The following is a 22,585-nucleotide window of genomic DNA, read 5'->3' as shown; positions in this document are numbered from 1 at the left end:
ATCAACCAGAACAGTCATCCTAGAAGAAGTTCCCGAAAGGCCTTTAGTGGCCACAAACTCATTTAGAAGACTCCCTGGCATCAAAATTCTTGGAATATTTTCGGAAACATCTTTTTCCAAGTGAATGGGACTGATGTTGGGTCATCAGGCTGAATAGCTGTTAGGCCGAATGGTTATTGGGTCGAATGAGAAGTGAGGAGTGAATAGTGAGAAGTGAGCAATGAGAAGTGGAAAGTAAAAAGTGAAATGAGAGAAATGAGAAGAGAGAAGTGAAAAGGTACACAGTGTTGACCCGATTTTGTCACTCTCCGATTTTATCTACCTCCGACTTTATCACATTTTCGACCCGATTTTATCACGTCCCGCTTTTGTCACGTTTTTGACTCATTTTGTCACCACAAAAATTTCGAAACTTTTAGTCGTTCTTTTTATTTTTGTAAATTATTCAGCAAACACCAATGATACTTACAGCACCTGTGGTTCAATATAAATCATTTCTGAGTACCTGTCAAGAATTTTTAAGTCTTTTTGACAAGAAATAACGGAAAAAGAAGATAGCAAGTGTTTCTTCTAAATGAGGGTCCCCTCGGAAACCTGTTTGAGAATGACCGGTCCATTGTCAAACCATCTTATGGCCTAATAACCCAAAAGATCATGCTTCCGAGACAATTTCATGAATTTTGATACCCATCCATTGTCAAACCATCCTATGGTCCAATTACTTATCGGATCATGCTTCCGATACAATTTCATGAATTTTGATACCCATATTGCCAGGGTTTCTTCAAAATGAGTTTGTGGCCACTTTAGGCCCCACGGGAACCTGTTCCAGGATGACCGGTCCGTTGTCAAACCATCCAATGGTCCAATTACTTATCAGATCATGCTTCCGAAACAATTTCATGAATTTTGATACCCATATTGCCAGGGTTTCTCCAGAATGAGTTTGTGGCCACTTTAGGCCCCACGGGAACCTGTTCCAGGATGACCGGTCCGTTTTCAAACCTTCCTATGGTCCAATTACTTATCGGATCATGCTTCCGATACAATTTCATGAATTTTGATACCCATATTGCCAGGGTTTCTTTAAAATGAGTTTGTGGCCACTTTAGGCCTCACGGGAACCTGTTCCAGGATGACCGGTCCGTTGTCAAACCATCCAATGGTCCAATTACTTATCAGATCATGCTTCCGAAACAATTTCATGAATTTTGATACCCATATTGCCAGGGCTTCTTCAAAATGAGTTTGTGGCCACTTTAGGCCCCACGGGAACCTGTTCCAGGATGACCGGTCCGTTGTCAAACCATCCAATAGTCCAATTACTTATCAGATCATTCCTCCGAAACAATTTCATGAATTTTGATATCCATATTGCCAGGGTTTCTTCAGAATGATTTTGTGGCCTCTTTAGGCCCCACGGGAACCTGTTCCAGGATGACCGGTCCGTTGTCAAACCATCCTATGGTCCAATTACTTACCGGATCATGCTTCCGATACAATTTCATGAATTTTGATACCCATATTGCCAGGGTTTCTTCAGAATAAGTTTGTGTCCACTTTAGGCCCGACGGGAACCTGTTTCCGGAATAACCGTTCCGGGATTAATTCATAAGATGGTCCTGTAACGTAGTTAAGTTATATTCTTTAAATTTCCAACGAAGTTTATTAGTCATGACGCAAGAAATCTTCATTTGGTTGAATATATATCTTCAATTTACACATACTTTGGAACTTGGCCCAGTTAATCCGGAATTCCGGTTACCAGGTAATCCGAATCGGTTCTCTGTAACATGTATCGAATAGCGGGTAAGTTCATGCATCCGTAGCAACCAAAATCGTCAAAATCGGTGAAAAACTGACAATGTTATGATCATTTTAAGTCCGTGGGTACCCGGGTACCCTGTCGGTAACGTAAGGGTGTTTTTTTGTCGGTAACAAAAGGGTTAATTGATTCAGCTGCTCACTACCGTGTTTAAGAAGCTCGACCGTAATTTCGTTCTTCCCAGCAGCTTTACTGTTCTTCAGATCGTTTAGAGCCTTCTTTACTTCGTCCAGCGTTGGTGGTTGCACAGCTTGACCGTCGCCGACTATGTCCATCCTGCTCCTTAATACACTTCTATTTTCACCGTTCAACAAATCTTCGAAGTGCTCCTTTCACCTGGCTGCCACCAGAGTCTTGTCTGTCAGCAAATTCTCCGCTCGGTTATTGCACATGGCGGGCACTGGCGCAGTCTTATGCCGCGCGCTATTGACAGTTGCGTAAAACCTCCGCATATCGTTTCTATTAATGTTCTCCTGCGCTTCAGCTATCACACTCTCTTCTTGATGCCTTTTTTCTGCGGTGAATTCGTCCCTCTTCTGCCCTTGCTACACTGTACCGTTCTCTGTTGGAACGGGTACGAGCCACTAGCATTCGACTCCTAGCAACATTTTTCTCGTCCGTCACTCGCTGACACTCCGCATCAAACCAACCATTTCGTTGGCGTCGCTGTGCAGTGCCTAACACTTCCTGCGCTTTTGTAGTCATAGCTTCGTGGATATTTTCCCACAATCTGTTGACGTCACCAGATCCGGTGGCATCTCCTATCCGCTCGTCCAGCTTCTGGTGGTACTGTGCAGCAACTCCTTCAACTGATAAGCGTTGGATATTGAAACGCATCGTGAATTCGTGACGCTGGAAAGTTGCGCCCGAATTCTCGCAACTACAAGGTAGTGATCCGAGTCAATGTTCGGACCTCTGAATGACCTTACATCTACAACATCCGAGAAATGTCGTCCGTCGATCAGCACGTGGTCTATCTGTGAGCAAGTGTGTCCACTCGGATGTTGCCAGGTGTGTTTGCAGATATTCTTACAAGCGAAGTAGGTACTGCTGATTGCCATCCGTCTAGCAGCAGCAAAGGTTACAAGTCGCAGACCATTTATTGTTGGTAGCGGAATGAAGGCTTTCCGTACCAATGACATGGCGAAATAAACTTTCTCTTCCAATCTGCGCATTTGCATCCTCGATGATAATCTTTACATGGTGTGTTGGGCACTCGCCGTAGGCTTTATCAAGGGTCTCATACTGCCGTAATCTGAAAAAGTGACGTATACGCTATTTTCCAAAAATGGTGTTAACGAGTACTACTCATCAAGCTCTTTAACAGAAAAATGGAAAACATGCATGTTGCAAAATGGCTGTTACGTCACTTTTCCAGATTACTGCAGCATAGAACTCATCCTTCACGTCATCAGACTTATTGTTCGTTGGGGCATAGATGCTGATCAGGCTATAGTTGAAGAATTTGCCCTTCATTCTCAACACGCAAATGCGATCGCTTATCGGCTTCCACTGGATAACACTCTTCATCTGCTTCCCGATCAACATGAAGCCAACTCCTCGTTCTGTTCTGTCACCGCCGCTATAGTAGATGTGGTACTTGAATGAAGTGTTCGCTATGGGATCCACCGCTCGAAATTCACTTTCCCCAGTTCTGGGCCACCTTTTTTGGATTGCTGCCACAGTCACGCCGACCTTCTGCAGATTAATAGCCAGGAACCCAACACGTGAGGGTTCATTCAAAGTTCTCACGTTCCAAGATTCGACTTTCCAATCGTTGTCCATTTATCGTTGCCGGGTCTGTTGCGGTTGAATCAATCCGTTTCCTCTACTTTTGCCTTTCTTGGTAACTGTAAAATCTTCGGTAGGCTACCTTACCAGGGTTGCGCCTACCTACATCGCGTTGAAGGGGCTGCTTTCTCAATGCTGACACGATGCAGCATGATGTGCACAATTTTGTTTAGAGTCCCTCGCTGAGCCGCTCCTAACATGGGGAACAGACGCTCGATCAGGTTTGGAACGGGTACGAGCCACTAGCATTCGACTCCTAGCAATATTTTTCTCGTCCGTCACTCGCTGCATAGGATAACACGCTTCATCTGCTTCCCGATCACCATGAGGCCATCTTCTCGTTCTGCTCTGTCACTGCCGTTATAGTAGATGTGGTACTTGAATGAAGTGTTCGCTATGGGATCCACCGCCCGAAATTCACGTTTTCCAGTTCTGGGTCACCGTATTTCCTGGATTACTGTCTCACTCACGCCGACCTTCTGCTGCTCACGCGCCAGGAGCTCTCAACACGTGCAGGTTCATTCAAAGTTCTCACGTTTCAAGATCCGACTTTCCAATCGTTGTCCTTTATTCGTTGTCGGGTCTGTTGCCGTTGAATCAATCCGTTTGCTCTACTTTTGCCTTTCTTGGCAATAGAATCTTCGGTAGGCTACCTTACCAGGGTTGCGCCTACCTGCATCGCGTTGAAGGCGCTGCCTTCTCAATGCTGACATGATGCAGCATGATGTGCACAGTTTTGTTTAGAGTCCCTCGCTGGCAGTCGGACGTTGATTAGCCGCCCTTAACATGGCGAACAGACGCTGTTGTGAGCCGCTCCTAACATGGGGAACAGACGCTCGATCAGATTTGCACCTCCGGAGAGGAGCAAGTTCCCCCTTCCCTCTCAGCATACGGCCATAGTTTCCACCGGGTTGGTTACCCGATCTTCCCTAAGGTTGCTCGTATCCCGAACAGCGGCTCGAGGAGGTATGGATAGGACTTGCTGGGTAAGAGGAAATTGGGTCTACTTTATTCTTTCAGGTACCCATTTGCTGGGCCATGCTAATAAAATACTAAGTTGTAAAGCTGACTAACCTTCCTTTGAACTGTATGCAAAACAAAACTACGCTATAAGTTATTTTTGGTTTGGTAATTGTCTCGACATCACTGACCCTAGAACATGTTACAGGTTGAGTGCTGCAATCTCAGTAAAATAGGCACAAAGAAATTATCAACAAATCTTAAAGCGGTCTCATAACAATATAACTACATTTTGCCACAATAAGCATTCATGTTGGAAATTACCACCACTTTTCAAACGCACTATGCTGTACAAGCTCATTGATTTATTGCATAATCTTTTCGACTCATAATAACTAAGCATAATAAAACAAGAAAAGCAAACAAACGACCAGTGCAGCCTTAAATCTTTCACTTTTCGGAGCACTTTACAAGCGTACCAATAAAATCGAGTGCAACGTCTCAAATCGACCTCACCTTGCGGCCGTTTTTAAACGCGGTACGCCGGAAATTTTGAAGCAACAAAAGCTATCTACTTGCTGGCTTATTGCTGTCGTGGGGCCCCGTCTGTGGAAACCCTTAACTCAAAACTAGTGCCGCGCCGATTGCAAGTCAATAATTTGCGTTTCGTTTCAGACAACATAGCAGCAGCGCCCGCCAGCACAGTTTAGGCGAAATGAGCGCAAAACCACTGCAATTATATTGATTTGTTTTGTATTACTACACTGCGCACATGATCCGAGAAGTGTGTTTCTATTTCACAACTTCTGCTAGTAGAGTGTTAATGAACATGTCATTACTACTGAATGAGAAAAGGTATTTAATTCGATGGCTTATGCGCGAAAACTTACGTCTACCTTGTCCTATATGTGCGTGTGTCAAGAAACACACGGCAAACATTTCAGTTGCACTTACAACTTCGAGGCAATTTAAAAGTTTTGCAACGTCACGTAGTATCTACAATGATAGGTTTTACCTAGTAATTCAACTCAACAGTCCCATATAAAATCTGGAATAAATTTGAAAAATGTCTTTATACACATATTTTGTAATTTCTATTGTTTTTTTCATGAAACATGCAAATAAACGAAAAATACCTACGTAACACACTCTACGTTGCATATAATGGACACGAAGGCAGTGCCGTGAAATCTCAATGCCAATTGAACTTTTTGACCCGAATGTGAACTTAGCCTACGAAGATCTCAATTGAATATAGATATGTCACGGGATTAGTTTAATCAATTGACTGCAGCATTCATTCGATTGACTTTTAGGGCATATCATGTCAGTTTGAATATTTGTCGTGAATCAATTTATATACACAAATATCTATTCGGTCAATAATACATTTGAAATCGGAAATAAGAAATATATTTTTCTTGCAATTTTCCATTTTCCGACCTCCAGTCTGCGGTGTATACCACCCTTCTGAACTTCTCCGATTACAATATCAACACCCCCTCTCAATCGGTCAACCCGAGCGATTTTCGAAGTTCTTGAAACCGGCTATTATCGAGTGCTTTAGTAAAACATCTGCTAATTGTTTGTTTTATGGAACCGATTGTATTTTGATATTCCCTTTGACAACATGATCTCGCAGGAGGTGGTGCTGCACATCAATGTGTTTAGCCCTTTTGCATTCAATATTCTTTGCCATAGCTATACATCCGTGGTTATCTTCATATATTGTGAATGGTTCATTCGATGATATGATCTTCAAATCATATTCCGCTTCGCTTGAAGATAAGGCCACTGTTTGTTGTTTCCTGCTGGCCCAAGAAACCGTATTTCCGAAAACTTGAAAAACGTACCCGCTTACTGATTTCCTGTTCACAGTATCAGATGCCCAGTCCGTGTCGGCAAATCCTATTAAAGCTTCTGAGGTTCTGTTACTCGTATATTCAAGCTTGATGTTTTTTGTGCCTTTCAGGTAACGAGCAATCCTTTTCAGAGCTTGAAAATTGAGATCTCCTGGATTCTGTTGATATCTTCCAAGGTATCCGACAGCATAGCTGATATCCGGTCTGACACATAGCATCGTGTACATCATACTCCCCAGCAGCTCCCTATAAGGATGTGTGGTTGAATTTCTATCTTTAGCGCTTAACTGACATCCTTTCTCCATTGGGGTCTTCGCCGGATTACAATCTTGCAGTCCGAACTTGACTAGAATGCGATTGATCCCAACTTCATGCGAAAGGTGCAGTTTTCCTTCCGTTCTATTGTAATTTATCTTTATACCCATAAAACAGTTGACTTCACCACAATCAGTCATTTGGAATTCTTTGCTCAATATCTTCTTAGCTTCCAATACAAATTTGAGTTCATCTCCGAAAATTAACACGTCATCGACATATATTATTATATAAATGTTGCCCTGCTTGTTTGACTTGGTATATAGACAATAATCATGTTGCGATCGTAGAAATCCATTTGCCAGCAGTATTTCGTTGAGCTTATCATTCCAGCAACGGGGACTTTGCTTCAACCCATAAAGCGATTTTCTAAGCTTGCACACCAAGTTTGCCTCTGCTTTTACGCCATCTGGAACTGCTAAATAAACATCTTCTTCGAGATCGCCGTACAGGAAGGCAGTCTTGACATCCAGTTGTTGAATGTACATCTTCCGTTGAACAGCTACTGATAGGACGGTCCGAATTGTTGCCAGTCTTGCTACAGGTGCGTAGGTTTCACCATAGTCCAAGCTAGCCTTTGTTGGAACTCCTTGGCTACGAGACGGGCTTTGTAGCGAACAGGGTTTCCGTCTTCGTTTTCCTTGATACGAAAAATCCATTTGGTTTTGATAGGCTTTATTCCTTTGGGACACTCTTCCAGACTCCAAACATTGTTTTTCTTAAGGGATTCCAATTCTTCCTTCACAGCTAGAAGCCAAAACGTTTCATCCGGACGTCCGAAGATTTCATCATACGATTCGGGAACATCGATAGGATACGTGGATATTGTTCCAATGTCTGTAGGTGAATATTGTACGGCAGAAAATATACGTCCAGTCAAGAAATCTTTAAACTTACCAGGGAGTCTGCGCTCCCGTTCGCTGTGCCTCGTGGTTTCCATATCAAGGTTTGAACCAAGTTCTTGTTGCGAAGGGAGCGCTGCTGGTATTTAATGTCCAGGGTTGAATTCATCTTCTTCGGATTCATCATCGGTCAAAAGCATCGCACCGGAGCCGGCATGATCAGCGTTCTCCCCCTCTTGCTCGGGCCTTGGTGCAGTTGGAATTTCGTTTTGGATTTGATCATTGATTTCTAAATTCAGATCGTATGGAACCACAATTAAAGGAGTCTTCGATTGTTTCTTATCAGCGTACGGAAAAGAGAATTCATCGAATTTAACATCTCGGATATGAACAGCTGCCTTGATTCAATGTTCCATAGTCGGTAGCCATTTGGTGCATAGCCGACCATTACTGCAACTTTGCTCTTCGGATCAAGCTTTCTCCTTTGTTGCGACGGTATCCATGCATAAGCTTTGCATCCAAACACTCGAAGCTTCGTCAAATCCGGTTTTTCACTCATCCAAAGCTCGGCAGGGGTTTTTCGGTCAACGATAGCACGTGTTGGACTTCTGTTAATTAGGTAAACTGAAGCAAGTACTGCTTCGCCCCACATAGATTTAGGAACACTTGATTCCACCAACATCGAACGCACTTTCTCAATTATGGTCCTATTTAAACTTTCGGCTACTCCATTCTGCTGAGGTGTATAAGCGGTTGTAGTTTCAAGTTGTATGCCTTTTTCTTTGTAGTATCGTTTTTGATTATTAGAACAATATTCACGGCCTTGATCAACGGTGAGTTTGGAAATAGCATGACCCATTGCTGCAGTTGCCATTGCCTCGTAACAACGAAATTTCTCAAAGACTTCAGACTTTGCCTTGACTAGGTAAACAACTGCAAAATGCGTAAAATCGTCTACAAATGACACAAAATACCGCGATCCATCCATGGCTACAGGAGTGATTGGACCGCAAACATCCGAATGGATTCTTTCTAGCGGACGAAAAGTGCAAGGTCGGGTGCCATTAAACGGTTCACGGCATTGCTTCTCAAAAACACAAGCATCACACATTTCCAGTTTACCATTCAGCCTTGAAATGCCTGTAACCATATCGAATTTCACCAGCGCTTCTAAATTACCACTTCCAATGTGGCCTAACCGACAATGCCAAAGATTGATGTCTTGCACAGCACACAAGTTTGCAAATCCGTCAACCGAGTAGAACACATCGAGTTCGTAGAAATCACCTCTAAGCTTACATCTTGCGATCACCGAGTTTTCATGCCTAATTTCTCCTACTTTAGGTCCAAAATTTACCATCACACCGGCCTTGGTCATCCGCTTGACTGATAACAAATTAGCTCGAAGATTCGGTACAAACAGCACGTCGTAAATGGTCATTTTCACACCTTGACGATTAACTCCACAAATAGTACCTTTATACCATGCGGTCATTGACTGGTCATTCTTCGCCACACCGATTACGACAGGTTCATCTAACTTCTTTAATGACTTGAACACTTTCTTTTCGTTTGCAAGATGATGACTCGCCCCGGAATCTAGCTTGAATGTCACCATACTACGTCGGGTATCCTCAGCTCCATTTACTCCAACCATGAATGCAACAGCCTTGTTATTCGTAATTACGTTAGCTTCCGCTTGCAACTTGACACGACAATCTTTCGCCATATGGCCCTTCTTCTGGCACCTGTTGCATTTTCCGTTGAACTTCCGTGGCTTCTGCTTGAATCCAGCGAAGGCTGCAGGTTTCTCTTTACCCGTATCCACCATTCTATCGGACTTTTTCAGTTCTTCAGCCATCAATCGTTCGCGTACAACATCCAGAGTTAACTGCTTTTCTCCTAGGTTCTCCAACGCCGTTACAAGTGGGTCGTAGGATTCAGGCAATGTTACAAATAACTGCGACACCATGTCGGCTTCCTCCAACTTTGCGCCAGCTGACTTGAGTTGTCTCACCAGCTCGTCGAACACCTTCAAATGATCCTTGATCATCGATCCTTCTGCCATCTTGAGCCTTGCGAGTTGCTTCCGAACAAATGTTTGACACGACACCGACTTCTTCGCATAAACGTTTTCCAAAACGGTCCAAATTTCCTTTGCTGTAGTCTTCTCTCAGATCCAGGAGGTCGTCGTGAATGAAGGAAATAATTACGTTCGCAGCCTTATTGTCCATTTTTTCAAATTTTGCTTGGTCTTCCGAAGCTGCTGGTGCATCCTGGATTATCGCATCTAACAGCTCAACGGACTGTAAATAACGCTCCACCAGAAATTTCCAATTTTCATACCCAATCCCGGAAAACGGAACTATTCCGTGAACTGTTTCTCTTCGTGAGTCGCCCATAACCTCTTGTGATTAGTAATGCACAGTGGGTTAACAGAGAACAAAATATTTATTGGATTAGTCGTGTGGAGAGTTCAAAATGGAATGAACAGAATTTTCTATTTAGTTTTAATCAATAGGTTGCTAAGGTAATGTTGAAGAGAACCAATGGTAGCTTGGACTCCGATTACAATATCAACAGTTAATAATTCCTTCCAGAAGCGGAATTTCAAAATGTGTTGTATGGTGGACTTCTAGTGCGATGGTTACCTAATGGTTCGTTAATTGATTTTCATTTGTAACGGAGTTATAGCTATAGTTTCAGTAACTTAGACTAAATGATAACAAAATTCCAATCATTTAGTTCAAGTTACTGAAACTAGCGCTATAACTCCGTTATTTGTTGAATTCTAACAACAAACCATTAGCAAGAGTTGTAGAGAAACCTTCGCACTAGAAGTCAACACATACAAAACATTTTGAAATTTCGCTTCTGGAAAGAGTTATTAACAAACTACTAAATGATCGATAACATCCTTGATCACTATAACGGATTAATGTTTTGCTATGCTCTTAACACAGGGTATTACCTAAAAGTAATAACATTATTGAAATGACGAGTACACAAAGTGTGTTCAAAATTGTATCATAATGTTAAACGCTATAGTGATAGTAGCGCAAATAATTAATTTGGAGTGTTCTATTTGCATAGCGAGTAAGTCATATCTAGAGTATGTAACAAACTGATAATTTCTATATGAGATTTACAGTCAAGCAACTGATTTGATATGAGCATCTCAATGAAATTTTTAAATAGAGGAATGGCTACCAATTTTAAGTGAGAGAAATAATTTGTTAATTCACCTCAATAAGACTGTGCATGATAAAAATAGCGTGATAATAATGTTTAGTTGGAGAGGTCCACAAATCTATGTGATGCATTCGAGCGCGAGCGTCAATGTCACGAGGCAATACCCCAGTCAACACAAGATCGTATATGATGCCGTATAAGATGCTAAAGTGGAGGCGATATAGGTACTTCCCCATACAACATGTACGTATATCGCCTCCACTTTAGCATCTTATGTTGCATCATATACGATTTTGTGTTGACTGGGACATCTAAAGGAATATGATCGTAATAGGTGTATTGTTTGTAAAAGTATTTGTAATGCGATGAAAAATTCGATAATAATGATGGCCGAATGGCGTATTGAAAGTAAGCTTTATAGCAAAAAGATGTTCAATTTGGAAATATCTGTGATTATGTTTTGAATTAGTGTCGAAAATGTTCTGAATATTGTTTATGTATTATATTTTGTATATTTTGTTGCATTATGCATGGTTTAAAATGACAGACGTTTCTTCTCAAGGGGGAGAGCTGTGGTGTATACCACCCATCCGAGCGACCATACTGTGTGTATGTAAAGATATAGCGTAAATGTTAATAAACAATGCAAATTAATGGTCGCACTTCTTCTAGTCCGGACTATTGATCAAATAACACGCATTTATTTCTGCCCTAGAAGAAAATCACACTATCCGTAAAACCAGCTGCTGATGAGCAGATATAAAACAGTCATTCTAATGATGAGTATGTCAAATGACAAAATAGAATCTTTCAAATTGAAGAGAGGCACTGATCAATTGAGATGGCGCGAAAAACGAATGGGGCAAAAAATGAAAGACTAGATTTTCTATTAGTCGTTCAAATGAAATGAAATTTATCAGCACTGCCCGGGGATGGCCATAATATGCATATGAGTAATTCTCGCTGAAACCGGGCCACTATTTGCCCGAGGTTCTTAAAAATGCCTAAATTTATATCCTTTCGAAAGCTTTCGGCGAGTATCTTAAGGATCCGAGTTAAATTCTTCAGAAGGATGAACCCCTCGTTAGTTATACACGAAATCATTTTATTGGACCCCTCGATTTTTGTCAATTCTTGACTCACCAAAACTGTCATAACTCCATCATTTGTCAACCAATCATAGTGATTAGCATATCGTTGGAAAGAGGAAGAGTGTGTCCTCAATTTGCAGTAATGAAAATATAAGCAGCCATATTGAATTTGGCCGCCATCTTGGATTTCTTTTTGAAAACTATTTTTCCGCCAGGTTTGAAATCACCGATTTTGAATATTAATACGTCAATGGAAAGCTTAGCTTATATTGTGCATTGTATCCAAAAATCTCAGGTGTATGTTTTTGTATCCAAAGTTATGTACGATTTACCAAATTATTTTTTGAAGGTCTATCTGACCAACGAGCATTATTTTTATGGTTAATATGGTACTACGACGTCAGTTCCTTGATTTCATACACTATTCTAAGCCAAATATGTTGCAAAAATGAAAATCATATCTAGAACACTATTTTATTTCGTAGGCTTAAAAGTTTTGAGCATAACGGAGCCGTATTCAAGTTATTGTATTAAATAATTCAAGAATTTTGATATTGGTAAACAGTACATAACTTTTGATCGAAAAAACATACACCTGAGATTTTCGGATACAATGCACAATATAAGCTAAGCATTCCATCGATGTATTAATAATTCCATAATTCCAACATTTCTTAACCGATCATAGAGATCAGCACATCATTGGAAAGAGGAAGAGTGAATCCTCAATTTGCAATTTGCAATAATAAGCTGCTTATACAGCCATATTGAATTTGGTCGCCATCTTGGATTTTTTTTGAAAACAATTTTTCCGCCAGGTTCGCAACCACCAATTTTCAATATTAATACATTGATGGAATGCTTAGCTTAGGCAGTTTTGGTGAGTCGAAAATTGACAAAAATCGAGAGGTCCATTAAAATGATTTCGTGTATAACTAACGAGGGGTTCATATTTCTGAAGAATTTAACTCGAATCCTTAATATACTCGCCGAAAGCTTTCGTAAGAATATAAATTTAGCCATTTTTAAGAACCTCGTGCAAATAGTGGCCCGGTTTCAGCGAGAATTACTCATATGTACTAGCTACATTATTTTAAAAGGCTTGCTTCAGTAGTAAAAACGAATGTTTTGGCGAGTTTTATGTACGAACACGTTGCTGATACCTGTTGCTTGATTTCTGGTGCAGTAGAAGTACAACTTGTCAAGGGCCTCGCTCTAGTGGAGCGATTAAAGTAAATATCAGTCGTTAATCCATTACCATTACCAACACCCACTCCCTAGATCCTGGCGCGCCAGATTCTATGCAAGCGGCAGGCAACCTGAGTGGTTGCAGTCGAGACTGCGTTCTACTTCTTCACTGCTTGGCACATCTTCTTATTAAAGGTATCCGGGGTTGTCTCCCGACCGTAAACATCTAGCATAGCTCTTCTTTCGACATCGAAACGAGAACATACGAACAGTATCTGTTCTGCAGTTTCCTCTACACCTGCACGCAACCGGCGGTTGTTAGATTTTCTAACAATTCTGTATAAGAATCTACCAAAATCTGTATAAGAACTGGGCATATGCAAAATTGTTAGATTCTTATACAAGTATTGTATAAGAATCTAACAATTTTGTTAGCTTTTCTAACAATATTTGTTTGAGAGCTTCCATTTTTTGTATAAGAATCTAACAATTTCGCATATGCCCAGTTTTTATACAGGTTTTGTTAGATTCTTTTACAGAATTGTTAGAAAATCTAACAACCGCTGGTTGGGTGTGGGCAGTCAGGGCAGACAGGGACCTCCGCATGCCCAAACCTGCGGAGATACTGCCGGAAACAGACATGGCCTGACAGGAATTGTGCCAGATGGAAGTGAACTTCTCCATGAGGTCTTCCCACCCAGCTCAATATGTTAGGTATCCGCCATCTACCTTTCGAGGAGTTATCCCACTAGCGCTGCCATCTGGCGACCGAAGCCGCCCTTGCTTGTACGCTCGCTGCTTACCACGTAGCTTAAAAAACTGCTTGTCTTCCCGGATGACCAGCCCGATTGGCACCATGCTCGCCTTCAGCGTGTTATATCGTGCGGTAGGCAAATATCACTCTGAGATACGTCTTAATAACTGTGGAAGTGCTGAATGAACACTAAGTAGCGAAGCGGCAATGTCCCAGTGGGGGATGTAATGCCAATAAGAATAATAATAATAAGAAGAAGAAGCGGTCTTTACCACTGAGTAGATAGCGTCCAACGTGGACTTACCCTTGCGAAAACCGAACTGATTGCTTGCCAGGTTGTCCGTACCCTTTGAGTACGGGGTCAGCCTGTTGAGGATGATGCACTCGTGTCAATTGGCCTGTACGCCGAGGGGTTGCCCAAAAGCTTGTTCGGCATTCCATCGGGCTCTGGAGCTTTGTTTGATGCCAGGGAATCAGCCACCACGAGTAACTCTTCGTTCGTCACCGATGCATGAAGACAGGAACGTGTGGCAGGAACACATCAAAATGTCATCAATGAAAGCCACCGTATTAGAATAATCAGGCAGTATGCTCTCTAGCAGGTTCTGGGAAAATCCTGGTCATAAATAACACCGTTAGCAAGCTGGGTATAACTATATAGCCCCCAGTTTATGAAAAAACATGAAACTGTCAAAGCTGATTGATTCAAACATTAACTTGCTTGGTTCACTCGCCTCATATCGACACACAATCTAATCTCGCCGTTATCTTTTATAGTCGGTTACGGTGTGTTTGTCCGAAGAGGCTTGTTTAAAAAAAATCAGCATATCTTAAACACCAACTACACGAAAGTGTAGGTTTTCCTCTTTCACGTGGGTGCATTTTTAAAATGTTCTATCGGGGGTCATGTTTCCATGCATTAAGGATTGCTCTGCATATTTTGGTATTGGGGAATTTGAGGTTTTTCCATCATTTAAAAAAATGGCCGTATGTACGAGGAAATCAAAATCATCAGTTCTAGAAGTGTTATGTAACCAAAACGTGCATTTTTTTATGCTCTAAAATTATGTAGAAGACGTCACTTCGATAACAATTAAAACTAAAAAGTTACAACCAAAATATTGATTTTTTTAAGGTCACCCTAACATAATTATTCAAAATTATCATAACAAATGATATAAACGACGTACAACAATGGTTTCTTCAGCAAAGTGCCTCAAAATTAAATAAGGAACAACTTTCTAGAACATCGTTTAATGCTTAAATTAGAAATATAGAAGGCTTTGAACCGGCTATCATTTGAGATTTCTATGGAGTTTGCACCAAAAATAGTGAGCTGTTTTCGTGTAGCGCTGTTTCAACTTTAACAGTTCGTCAATTATGTTGCATCGTCATTAGGTTGTACGTGGATCCAGGATCGATTTCAATAATTCTCCCACGTACCTAACACTTGATAAATTCGTTCCCCTTATCAGTAGTATCACAAGTTTCAAAAAATTTTCGCAGTTCTTGACCGCTTGAAGTTAGGTTCTTGTTTAGATCGAAACGACGCACGACAAGTTTTATCAATAGCTGAATGTCAATAATGGGTTGGTGGACGGTCGACTTTTCAAAGATGACATAGATGTCAAGACCTCCCGTGGCCCAAATATCGAATAGAGAGCGATATAAAGAACTAAGGGCAGCTGAAAAACTCCACCGACGCGACGTGAGAAACGGGAGTACGACGAAAAAATACTATAACGTCGTGAAATTAGGAGGAAAAAAATATTTTCACCATAATGATAATATTTTAGGATCAAAGTGTCTTCAGCAAAGTTAAAGCTTATTATTTAAGCTTTATTTTGAAGTTTGTTGCAACAGGGTGGCCCCACTACATTTTGGGATAAATTTTTTAACTTCTATATTTCTAATTTTAGCATTGTACGATGTTCTAGAAAGTTGTTCCTTATTTAATTTTGAGGCACTTTGCTGAAGAAACCATTGTTGTACGTCGTTTATATCATTTGTAATGAAAATTTTGAATAATTCTGTTAAGGTGACCTAAAAAAATCAATATTTTGATTGTTACTTTTTAGTTTTAATTTTTATCGAAGTGACGTCTTCTACAAAGTTTAAGAGCATAAAAAAATGCACGTTTTGGTTACATAACCGAGTGAATTCATTGGTGGATTGCAGAGATATCACTGTTTTTCTTGAACAAATTCGTTGTTTTCAAATGCCTGTATTTTTGAATGGGGGAAAAGGGGAATCAATTTTTCCCCGGGTTATGCAGAGGAAGGGCTAAGGATTGCTCTGCATATTTTGGTATAGGGGAATTTGAGGGAATTTGAGGTTTTTCCATCATTTAAAAAAATGGCTGTATGTAAGAGAAAATCAAAATCATCAGTTCTAGAAGTCTTATGTAGCCAAAACGTGCATTTTTTTATGCTCTAAAACTTTGTAGAAGACGTCACTTCGATAAAAATTAAAACTAAAAAGTTACAACCAAAATATTGGTTTTTTAGGGTCACCCTAACATAATTATTCAAAATTATCATAACAAATGATATAAACGGCGTACAACAATGGTTTCTTCAGCAAAGTGCCTCAAAATTAAATAAGGAACAACTTTCTAGAACATCGTACAATGCTAAAATTAGAAATATAGAAGTTAAAAAAATTATCTCAAAATGTAGTGGGGCCACCCTATTGCAACAAACTTCAAAATAAAGCTTAAATAATAAGCTTTGACATTGCTGAAGACACTTTGTTCCTAAAATATTATCATCATGGTGAAAATATTTTTTTCCTCCTAATCTCCCGGCGTGGCCCAATGTGGCACTGCTCTTAATAATCGAATGTTTTTGTCACTTATTCCAATTCTTTCATTCCATTTTTAGATATGAAGATTATTTTAAATTATATACTGTATGGAAGTCCCCCTTTCCAGGAGGAAAAGGGGGTTCTAACCACCACAGAAACATATCTTCCCTTCCAAAACCTCCACATGCCAGATTCGGTTCCATTTGCTTGATTAATTCTCGATCTATGGAGAAATTTGTGTTTTATTTGTATGGGAGCCCCCCAACAACACAGAGCAAACAACACTAAAAAGAAAAAAAAGAAAAAAGTTATATACTAAAATTATGTTAAGCTTTTTGTAGAATGTATTTACTTGTCATAATACGTGTCTTTAGTGTCTCGTACTTGACTCGAGTTGATTCAAGTACGAGACACTGAAGACGGCCTTACTGTTGAGGACGAAATACGTATCTGTCAAAGTGGAATTAAATGGAATACAAACTCGTCTTATGACAAGTAAAAAAAAATTCATAATCCATTTGTTATCTTCAATGATAAGTAGGTAGGTAGGGGGAAAGACGGCTTTGGCAGGTTCTGTTCTATTATTGGCTGGGGGTTTTTTGTCGACCAAATTTTATGAAATTTGGCCACAATATTCTTTGATATCCAAAGAATGTTTAGGCCAAATTTGAGCCTAGTCAGTCATAAAAAAAAACCCCTGCCAATAATAGAACAAAATCTGCCAAAGCCGTCATTCCCCCTATATAAATAAAAATCTTCAAACCTCTCTCAATAAAAGTGCACGGTCGCTCTTGCTCGTGCACCCTATGCTGCAGTTTTATGTGATTCACATGTTTCTTTTTTGCCTATGCGTTCACTGCATGTGCGATATCATAAGTATTACTTATTCAGTCTTGTCACAGCTTTTAGCCGGTGTGCTACATAATTTTATTGTTAGCTCTTGCAATTAAAACTCTTTGTATTGTGTTTGAAGAAGATGTATTCCGGTAACTTAGTGAATTAAAAGTGTAGACCTGTAGTTAGAAATAAATAAATTGGAAAATACTTGAAGATGCGACTCTCAAGTGATCGCTGGAACAGTGGTTTGATTGTTTTGAACAACAGCATTATACTGACAAGCGGGAGTGGCGATGCGGGCGGATATCTGGTAAACATGATTGCACAAATATGATCGGAATGATCTTTCCAAAGCATAACTCAATTTAACTTTAATTGAAAGGCTTCCAATTACACATGACCGATGTCTATCTCACTATAGTACCGATGTGGTTGCTGCTCCTGCGGAGAACAATTATAGTCCATTCAATTTATGACGTTCAGCAAACTGAAAAGAGCAACGCAGGGCAAATTGGTTCGTTGTTCTGTTTAATTTATTTATGCTGCATCCATCATACTTTACGAATAATCGCAAACCATACATAAACCTCAGAATTATGTTTTCGCAACGCTCTTACAATCCCTTCCGGTTTCATCTTCGTCTGTCGGCATTTATTATTAGTTTTGTTCAGTGCGTTATGCCGCGTGGATCTGTGGACTGCGTAGTATAATAAAAGCAGATGAAATAATTTTTGGAAGACTCTTCAAATTTTCCTCATGCCATAAGGAGGAGTACATATTTTGTGTACACATACGCTGAACAACACTTAAACGATTACTTTCACTGCAACGGAAACTGAAGAGCGGTGATTGGCGTTTTGTTTATTCTCAGTTTTGCTTGTTTGTTACATGCTGTAATACACATGGGCTTTCTCGACCTATTATACTGCCGTCATACGCATATTAGTCCCATGTTTGCTGGGATTTCCTGTATACATGGGACAGTTCTGCGTATAACGATAGTATATGAGGGAGTTAAAAGTTAAGCATCGTATGATACGACTCGTATCAGAGCAAATTAACTGCAACTTAATATGCTTTCTCATGCTTTCATTGCTCTGAAATTGCGGTTATTTAATGAGACAAAACGATTCTATTTTGACAAAATTCACGTATTTTGCCTTTCTCGTACAACAAAGTTGTACCGACAGGCTATTGCTCCTGCCTGCTGTGTGTGTATGTGTGTATGTGTACAAATTCTGTTGAACACTTTATGGAACTTAGCATTATCCGATTTACTCGCAACAAGTTGCATTCGACAGGGAATGCGGTCCTATTGTTTGGCCCGATCAGACATTGCATTTCGGAATTATTGTAAAATAATTGTTTTTTCCCAGGGGCCCTCCCTTGAAAAAAGATTTTTGATCCTTTCTAATGTGATTTTCTCAATATTTTTTTATATTGCATGAGAAAGGCATCATCACTGCTAGGTGGATTAATCTGGGTTTTATATATATATATATATATATATATATATATATATATATATATATATATATATATATATATAATTTACATCTATTTACATCTATATACATAAAAATGAATTTCTGTCTGTCTGTGCCTTATAGACTCGGAAACTACTGAACCGATCGACGTTAAAATTTGTATGTAGAGGTTTTTGGGGCCGGGGAAGGTTCTTAAGATGGTTCGAGACCCCTCCCCGCGTTGGAAAGGGGGGCTCCCATACAAATAAAACACCAATTTCTTCATAACTCGAGATCTAATCAGAAAATAAATCAATTTTAGGCGAAACGAAGTTCGACGGGTCTGCTAGTATTATATAAATTTAAGCTATGGTGAAAATATAGAAGTAGATTCTAATAAATGCAATATTCATGTTTAAAAAATCATTCAATGTTGGTACACGTTGGAAAAATCGTGCTGTGCTAAAAACGGTAAAGCATATTTTACTTAGTACCTTCTGTACCCTGAAGATCTAAGTTAAAGATTTTAACAGATGTTTCATGATTCAATTTTATCACGCCCACAATTTAATCTCGTTCTTTGACCCGAAATTATATCGTTTCGATCTGATTTCACAATCATCATAAATTTAAGTCAAGATACAGACATATCAAACTTTGCATTTATACTTAACCAACTGTTAAACATTTGAACTTGTCTTAAAAATTGGTGAACAACAGTACAAAGTACCGTCAACTGGGGGGAAGATGATCATTTTTAATACAAAACATGCAATAACAATGTGTGTTTAGTTTTTGAATCGAAACAAATATTTTCAAAACATGTACTGCTATACGTTGCAATAATCAACAACTTTAGTTTTCTGAAATGCATTCGCATTTATTAAAATAAATTAAATTATCACACATTTTTTGAGTAATCTGGTTTGGGGTGAAGTTGATCAAGACAGCTCTACTAAAATCATTATGACCTAGTAGTCAAAATACACTAGGTTATTTGTATGAATGTTGAATTTACTACGTAAAGAAGTCTACGAAGTCAATATTTGAAACGAAAATAGCGTCATTTATGACTATCTCTATCTTTTCTTCCACAAATTACATTTTCATGATTATAATCGAAAACTCGGATTTCTACCTAGCGGTAACATTACTTGAACGGAGAATACTGTTGATTACCGTTTCATAAAAAAATGTGGCACTTTTGACTGACACATCAAATGATCATCTACCTCAATGATCATCTTCCCCCCAGTTGACGGTAATATCTAGATTTTGTAGAATTGATCAAAACTTGGCACAACAAGCAATTATCGAAGGTCAATCGCGCTATGAGCTTGCGTCAAATACTACCCGTACATTTTTTTACAGTTTGGGTAAATTTGTGATCCGCCCACCTCCATTATCTTTCCATAACTGTTCTGGCTATGCAATGCATCCAATTGTATTTTAAACTACGTGCTAGCTCCTATACGTACGTTGTACATTACCATCGCTTTCCGTATTATTTTGATCGTCTCACCTCTATGTTTCCGTGCCGTATTGCACCGTGCTTCGTGTCCATTGGTGGCTGAATGGCGAAGCGTTTTAACGTCTAGACACGCTGGGTGAATTATTTAAAAATTATCTCCTCTCTGTTTTGGTATGGACGAACCTACTTTCCCGTACATCGTTGTTATTTAAAAATGGTATTTCGTATGCGATGCGTTGAACGTGTACTAAGATGTGATGTTCAGTAACGAAAGTCATGCGCTTATAAGGGAAAATCTTTATCTGCCTCATATGGAAAAAAAACTATAAATCATTTCTACCTCAATTTTGTACAATTGACCAGTTTGGTATTTACATATAGTTGGTAATAATAAGTTGTGTCTTCTTTTGTTTCACTTCACAGAGCGAACGGACGTCATGGGACTACAGCACTGTCCAGCTGTCACGGGTAATGGGCTATGGATTCGGAATAGCGGTGTCCGGTGGGCGAGACAATCCACACTTTGCCAATGGCGACCCATCGATAGCGGTGAGCGACGTGCTCAAGCATGGTCCAGCGGAGGGACAACTACAGTAAGTACCTTCCCACTAGAAATTGATGATTTGCATCTTGTGCTGAACGGCACTTGCCTTTACCTACTTCCCAGGGTTAACGATCGGATTATTTCGGTCGACGGTATCTCGCTGGAGAATGTCGAGTACGCGACGGCCGTGCAAGTGCTGCGAGACAGTGGTTGCACGGTGACGTTGGTGGTGAAGCGACGCGTTCCGAATCATAGTCTAATGCAATCTACGGGCGGCAACGTCGGTATGCCCAGCGGTGGCGTCGGCGGCAACACTCATCAGCATCAGCATCAGCACAGCCTCAGCTCCACCGGACTTGGGCTGGGCGCGTTAGGAAATAATGGATCTCAGCAGCAAATCAAAGTGATTGTTACGAAAGCGAGCAAGAAAGATGATTTCGGCATCGTTTTAGGATGTAGATTATTTATTAAGGTAAGTGTTCTCTGAAAAATAGAATTGATCTTCTTTTATCGGCATCAAATTCTCCTCTGCCACATGGTTGCTTCAAAGCCTAGTATTCATAAATAATTTTCACGGGTTTATAAATACGACGTTTCTAAAGCTATCAGTACACTGTTTGTCATAATGACAAATATTTGTCAAGTCAGCCTGATATCCATATCGATTTCTGATCAGTCTGATAGATATCCGGCTAATCTTGACAAATATTTCTCGCTTAACTTTTCAAAAGGACCTAAGTAACATTTTTTTCATGAATTAATTTGAGTACTGCAATCGAAAACTTTCATGGTTTTCTGTTGATTGCGCTATTCAAATTAATTCATGAAAAAAATGTTACTTAGGTCCTTTTGAAAAGTTAGGCGAGATTTGTCATCATGACAAACAGTGTACTGAGGGCTTAAGGCAGATTAGCTCAGCTTTTATTGATTGCTACTCCTTAATTGACAAAAACAAGGAAATTGAATCATTCAACTGATTACTGGAATTAATTATAAAATTTACAAGAAACGCAAACTTGCACTATAGTTTAGCGAACATTCATTTCTCGAACATTCAAATGGCCGTCAAAAACGCGTTTATCTCTAAGTCTTTACGATAATTACAAGAAAACAATGGCATAGCTAGGGGGAATGCTTTAACAATAATCGAGTTTTTGGGAAAAAACATGATCGAAACCTCAAGCTTTACAAAAAAATGTTCGGGCCGCCAAATGAAACATACGCAGTAGATTTTTTTATTTTGAATTTATTGTTCCAAAAAGGTAGTTAAAATTTCTCATTTTGTTTTTTGATGTTCAAAAATGAAGCCTTGTTGGTTGCAATTTATAGCTACAGAAGCATCGTGTGTTGTTTACAGACACTTACTTATGGGTCTTATACACCAGGGTTCTTATATCAGGGTTCACTTACTTCGACAGTAGATGGGAGAGACTTGCGCGGGGGTGAAAAATTCATTTTCAGTGCAAAACATAAACAAACTCGGTGGCTGCCCCATATAAAAATCCAAGATGGCTGAATCATGAAATTGGCATACTGCTACACCTGTTTGTATTCACCTTGTTATACACCTCCGGTGGTACAAAAGGGCCGACTTGAAAGATTTCTATCCTGAGTGATGTCCAGCTATCGCTTTAACCTGTTG

At 39.8% G+C, this 22,585-nt stretch overlaps 1 protein-coding gene across 9 annotated transcripts in view; it reads left to right on the top strand.

Annotated features, from left to right (window-relative positions):
- Window positions 1-22,585, top strand: part of LOC134220672 (tight junction protein ZO-1) — a 192,624-nt gene that overhangs the window by 121,912 nt on the left and 48,127 nt on the right. For all 9 annotated transcript variants that reach the window (XM_062699772.1, XM_062699774.1, XM_062699769.1 and 6 more), the window contains 2 exons: window positions 20,823-20,992; window positions 21,067-21,415. In XM_062699772.1, the coding sequence (XP_062555756.1) occupies window positions 20,823-20,992; window positions 21,067-21,415 (519 nt within the window). The remainder of the gene's footprint in view (window positions 1-20,822; window positions 20,993-21,066; window positions 21,416-22,585) is intronic.

This window comes from Armigeres subalbatus, chromosome 3, assembly GCF_024139115.2.
Source record: "Armigeres subalbatus isolate Guangzhou_Male chromosome 3, GZ_Asu_2, whole genome shotgun sequence".
NCBI classification, from domain to species: domain Eukaryota; kingdom Metazoa; phylum Arthropoda; class Insecta; order Diptera; family Culicidae; genus Armigeres; species Armigeres subalbatus.
The sequence above is the reverse complement of the archived record's forward strand: the minus strand, read 5'-3'. Positions and strand labels throughout refer to the sequence as shown.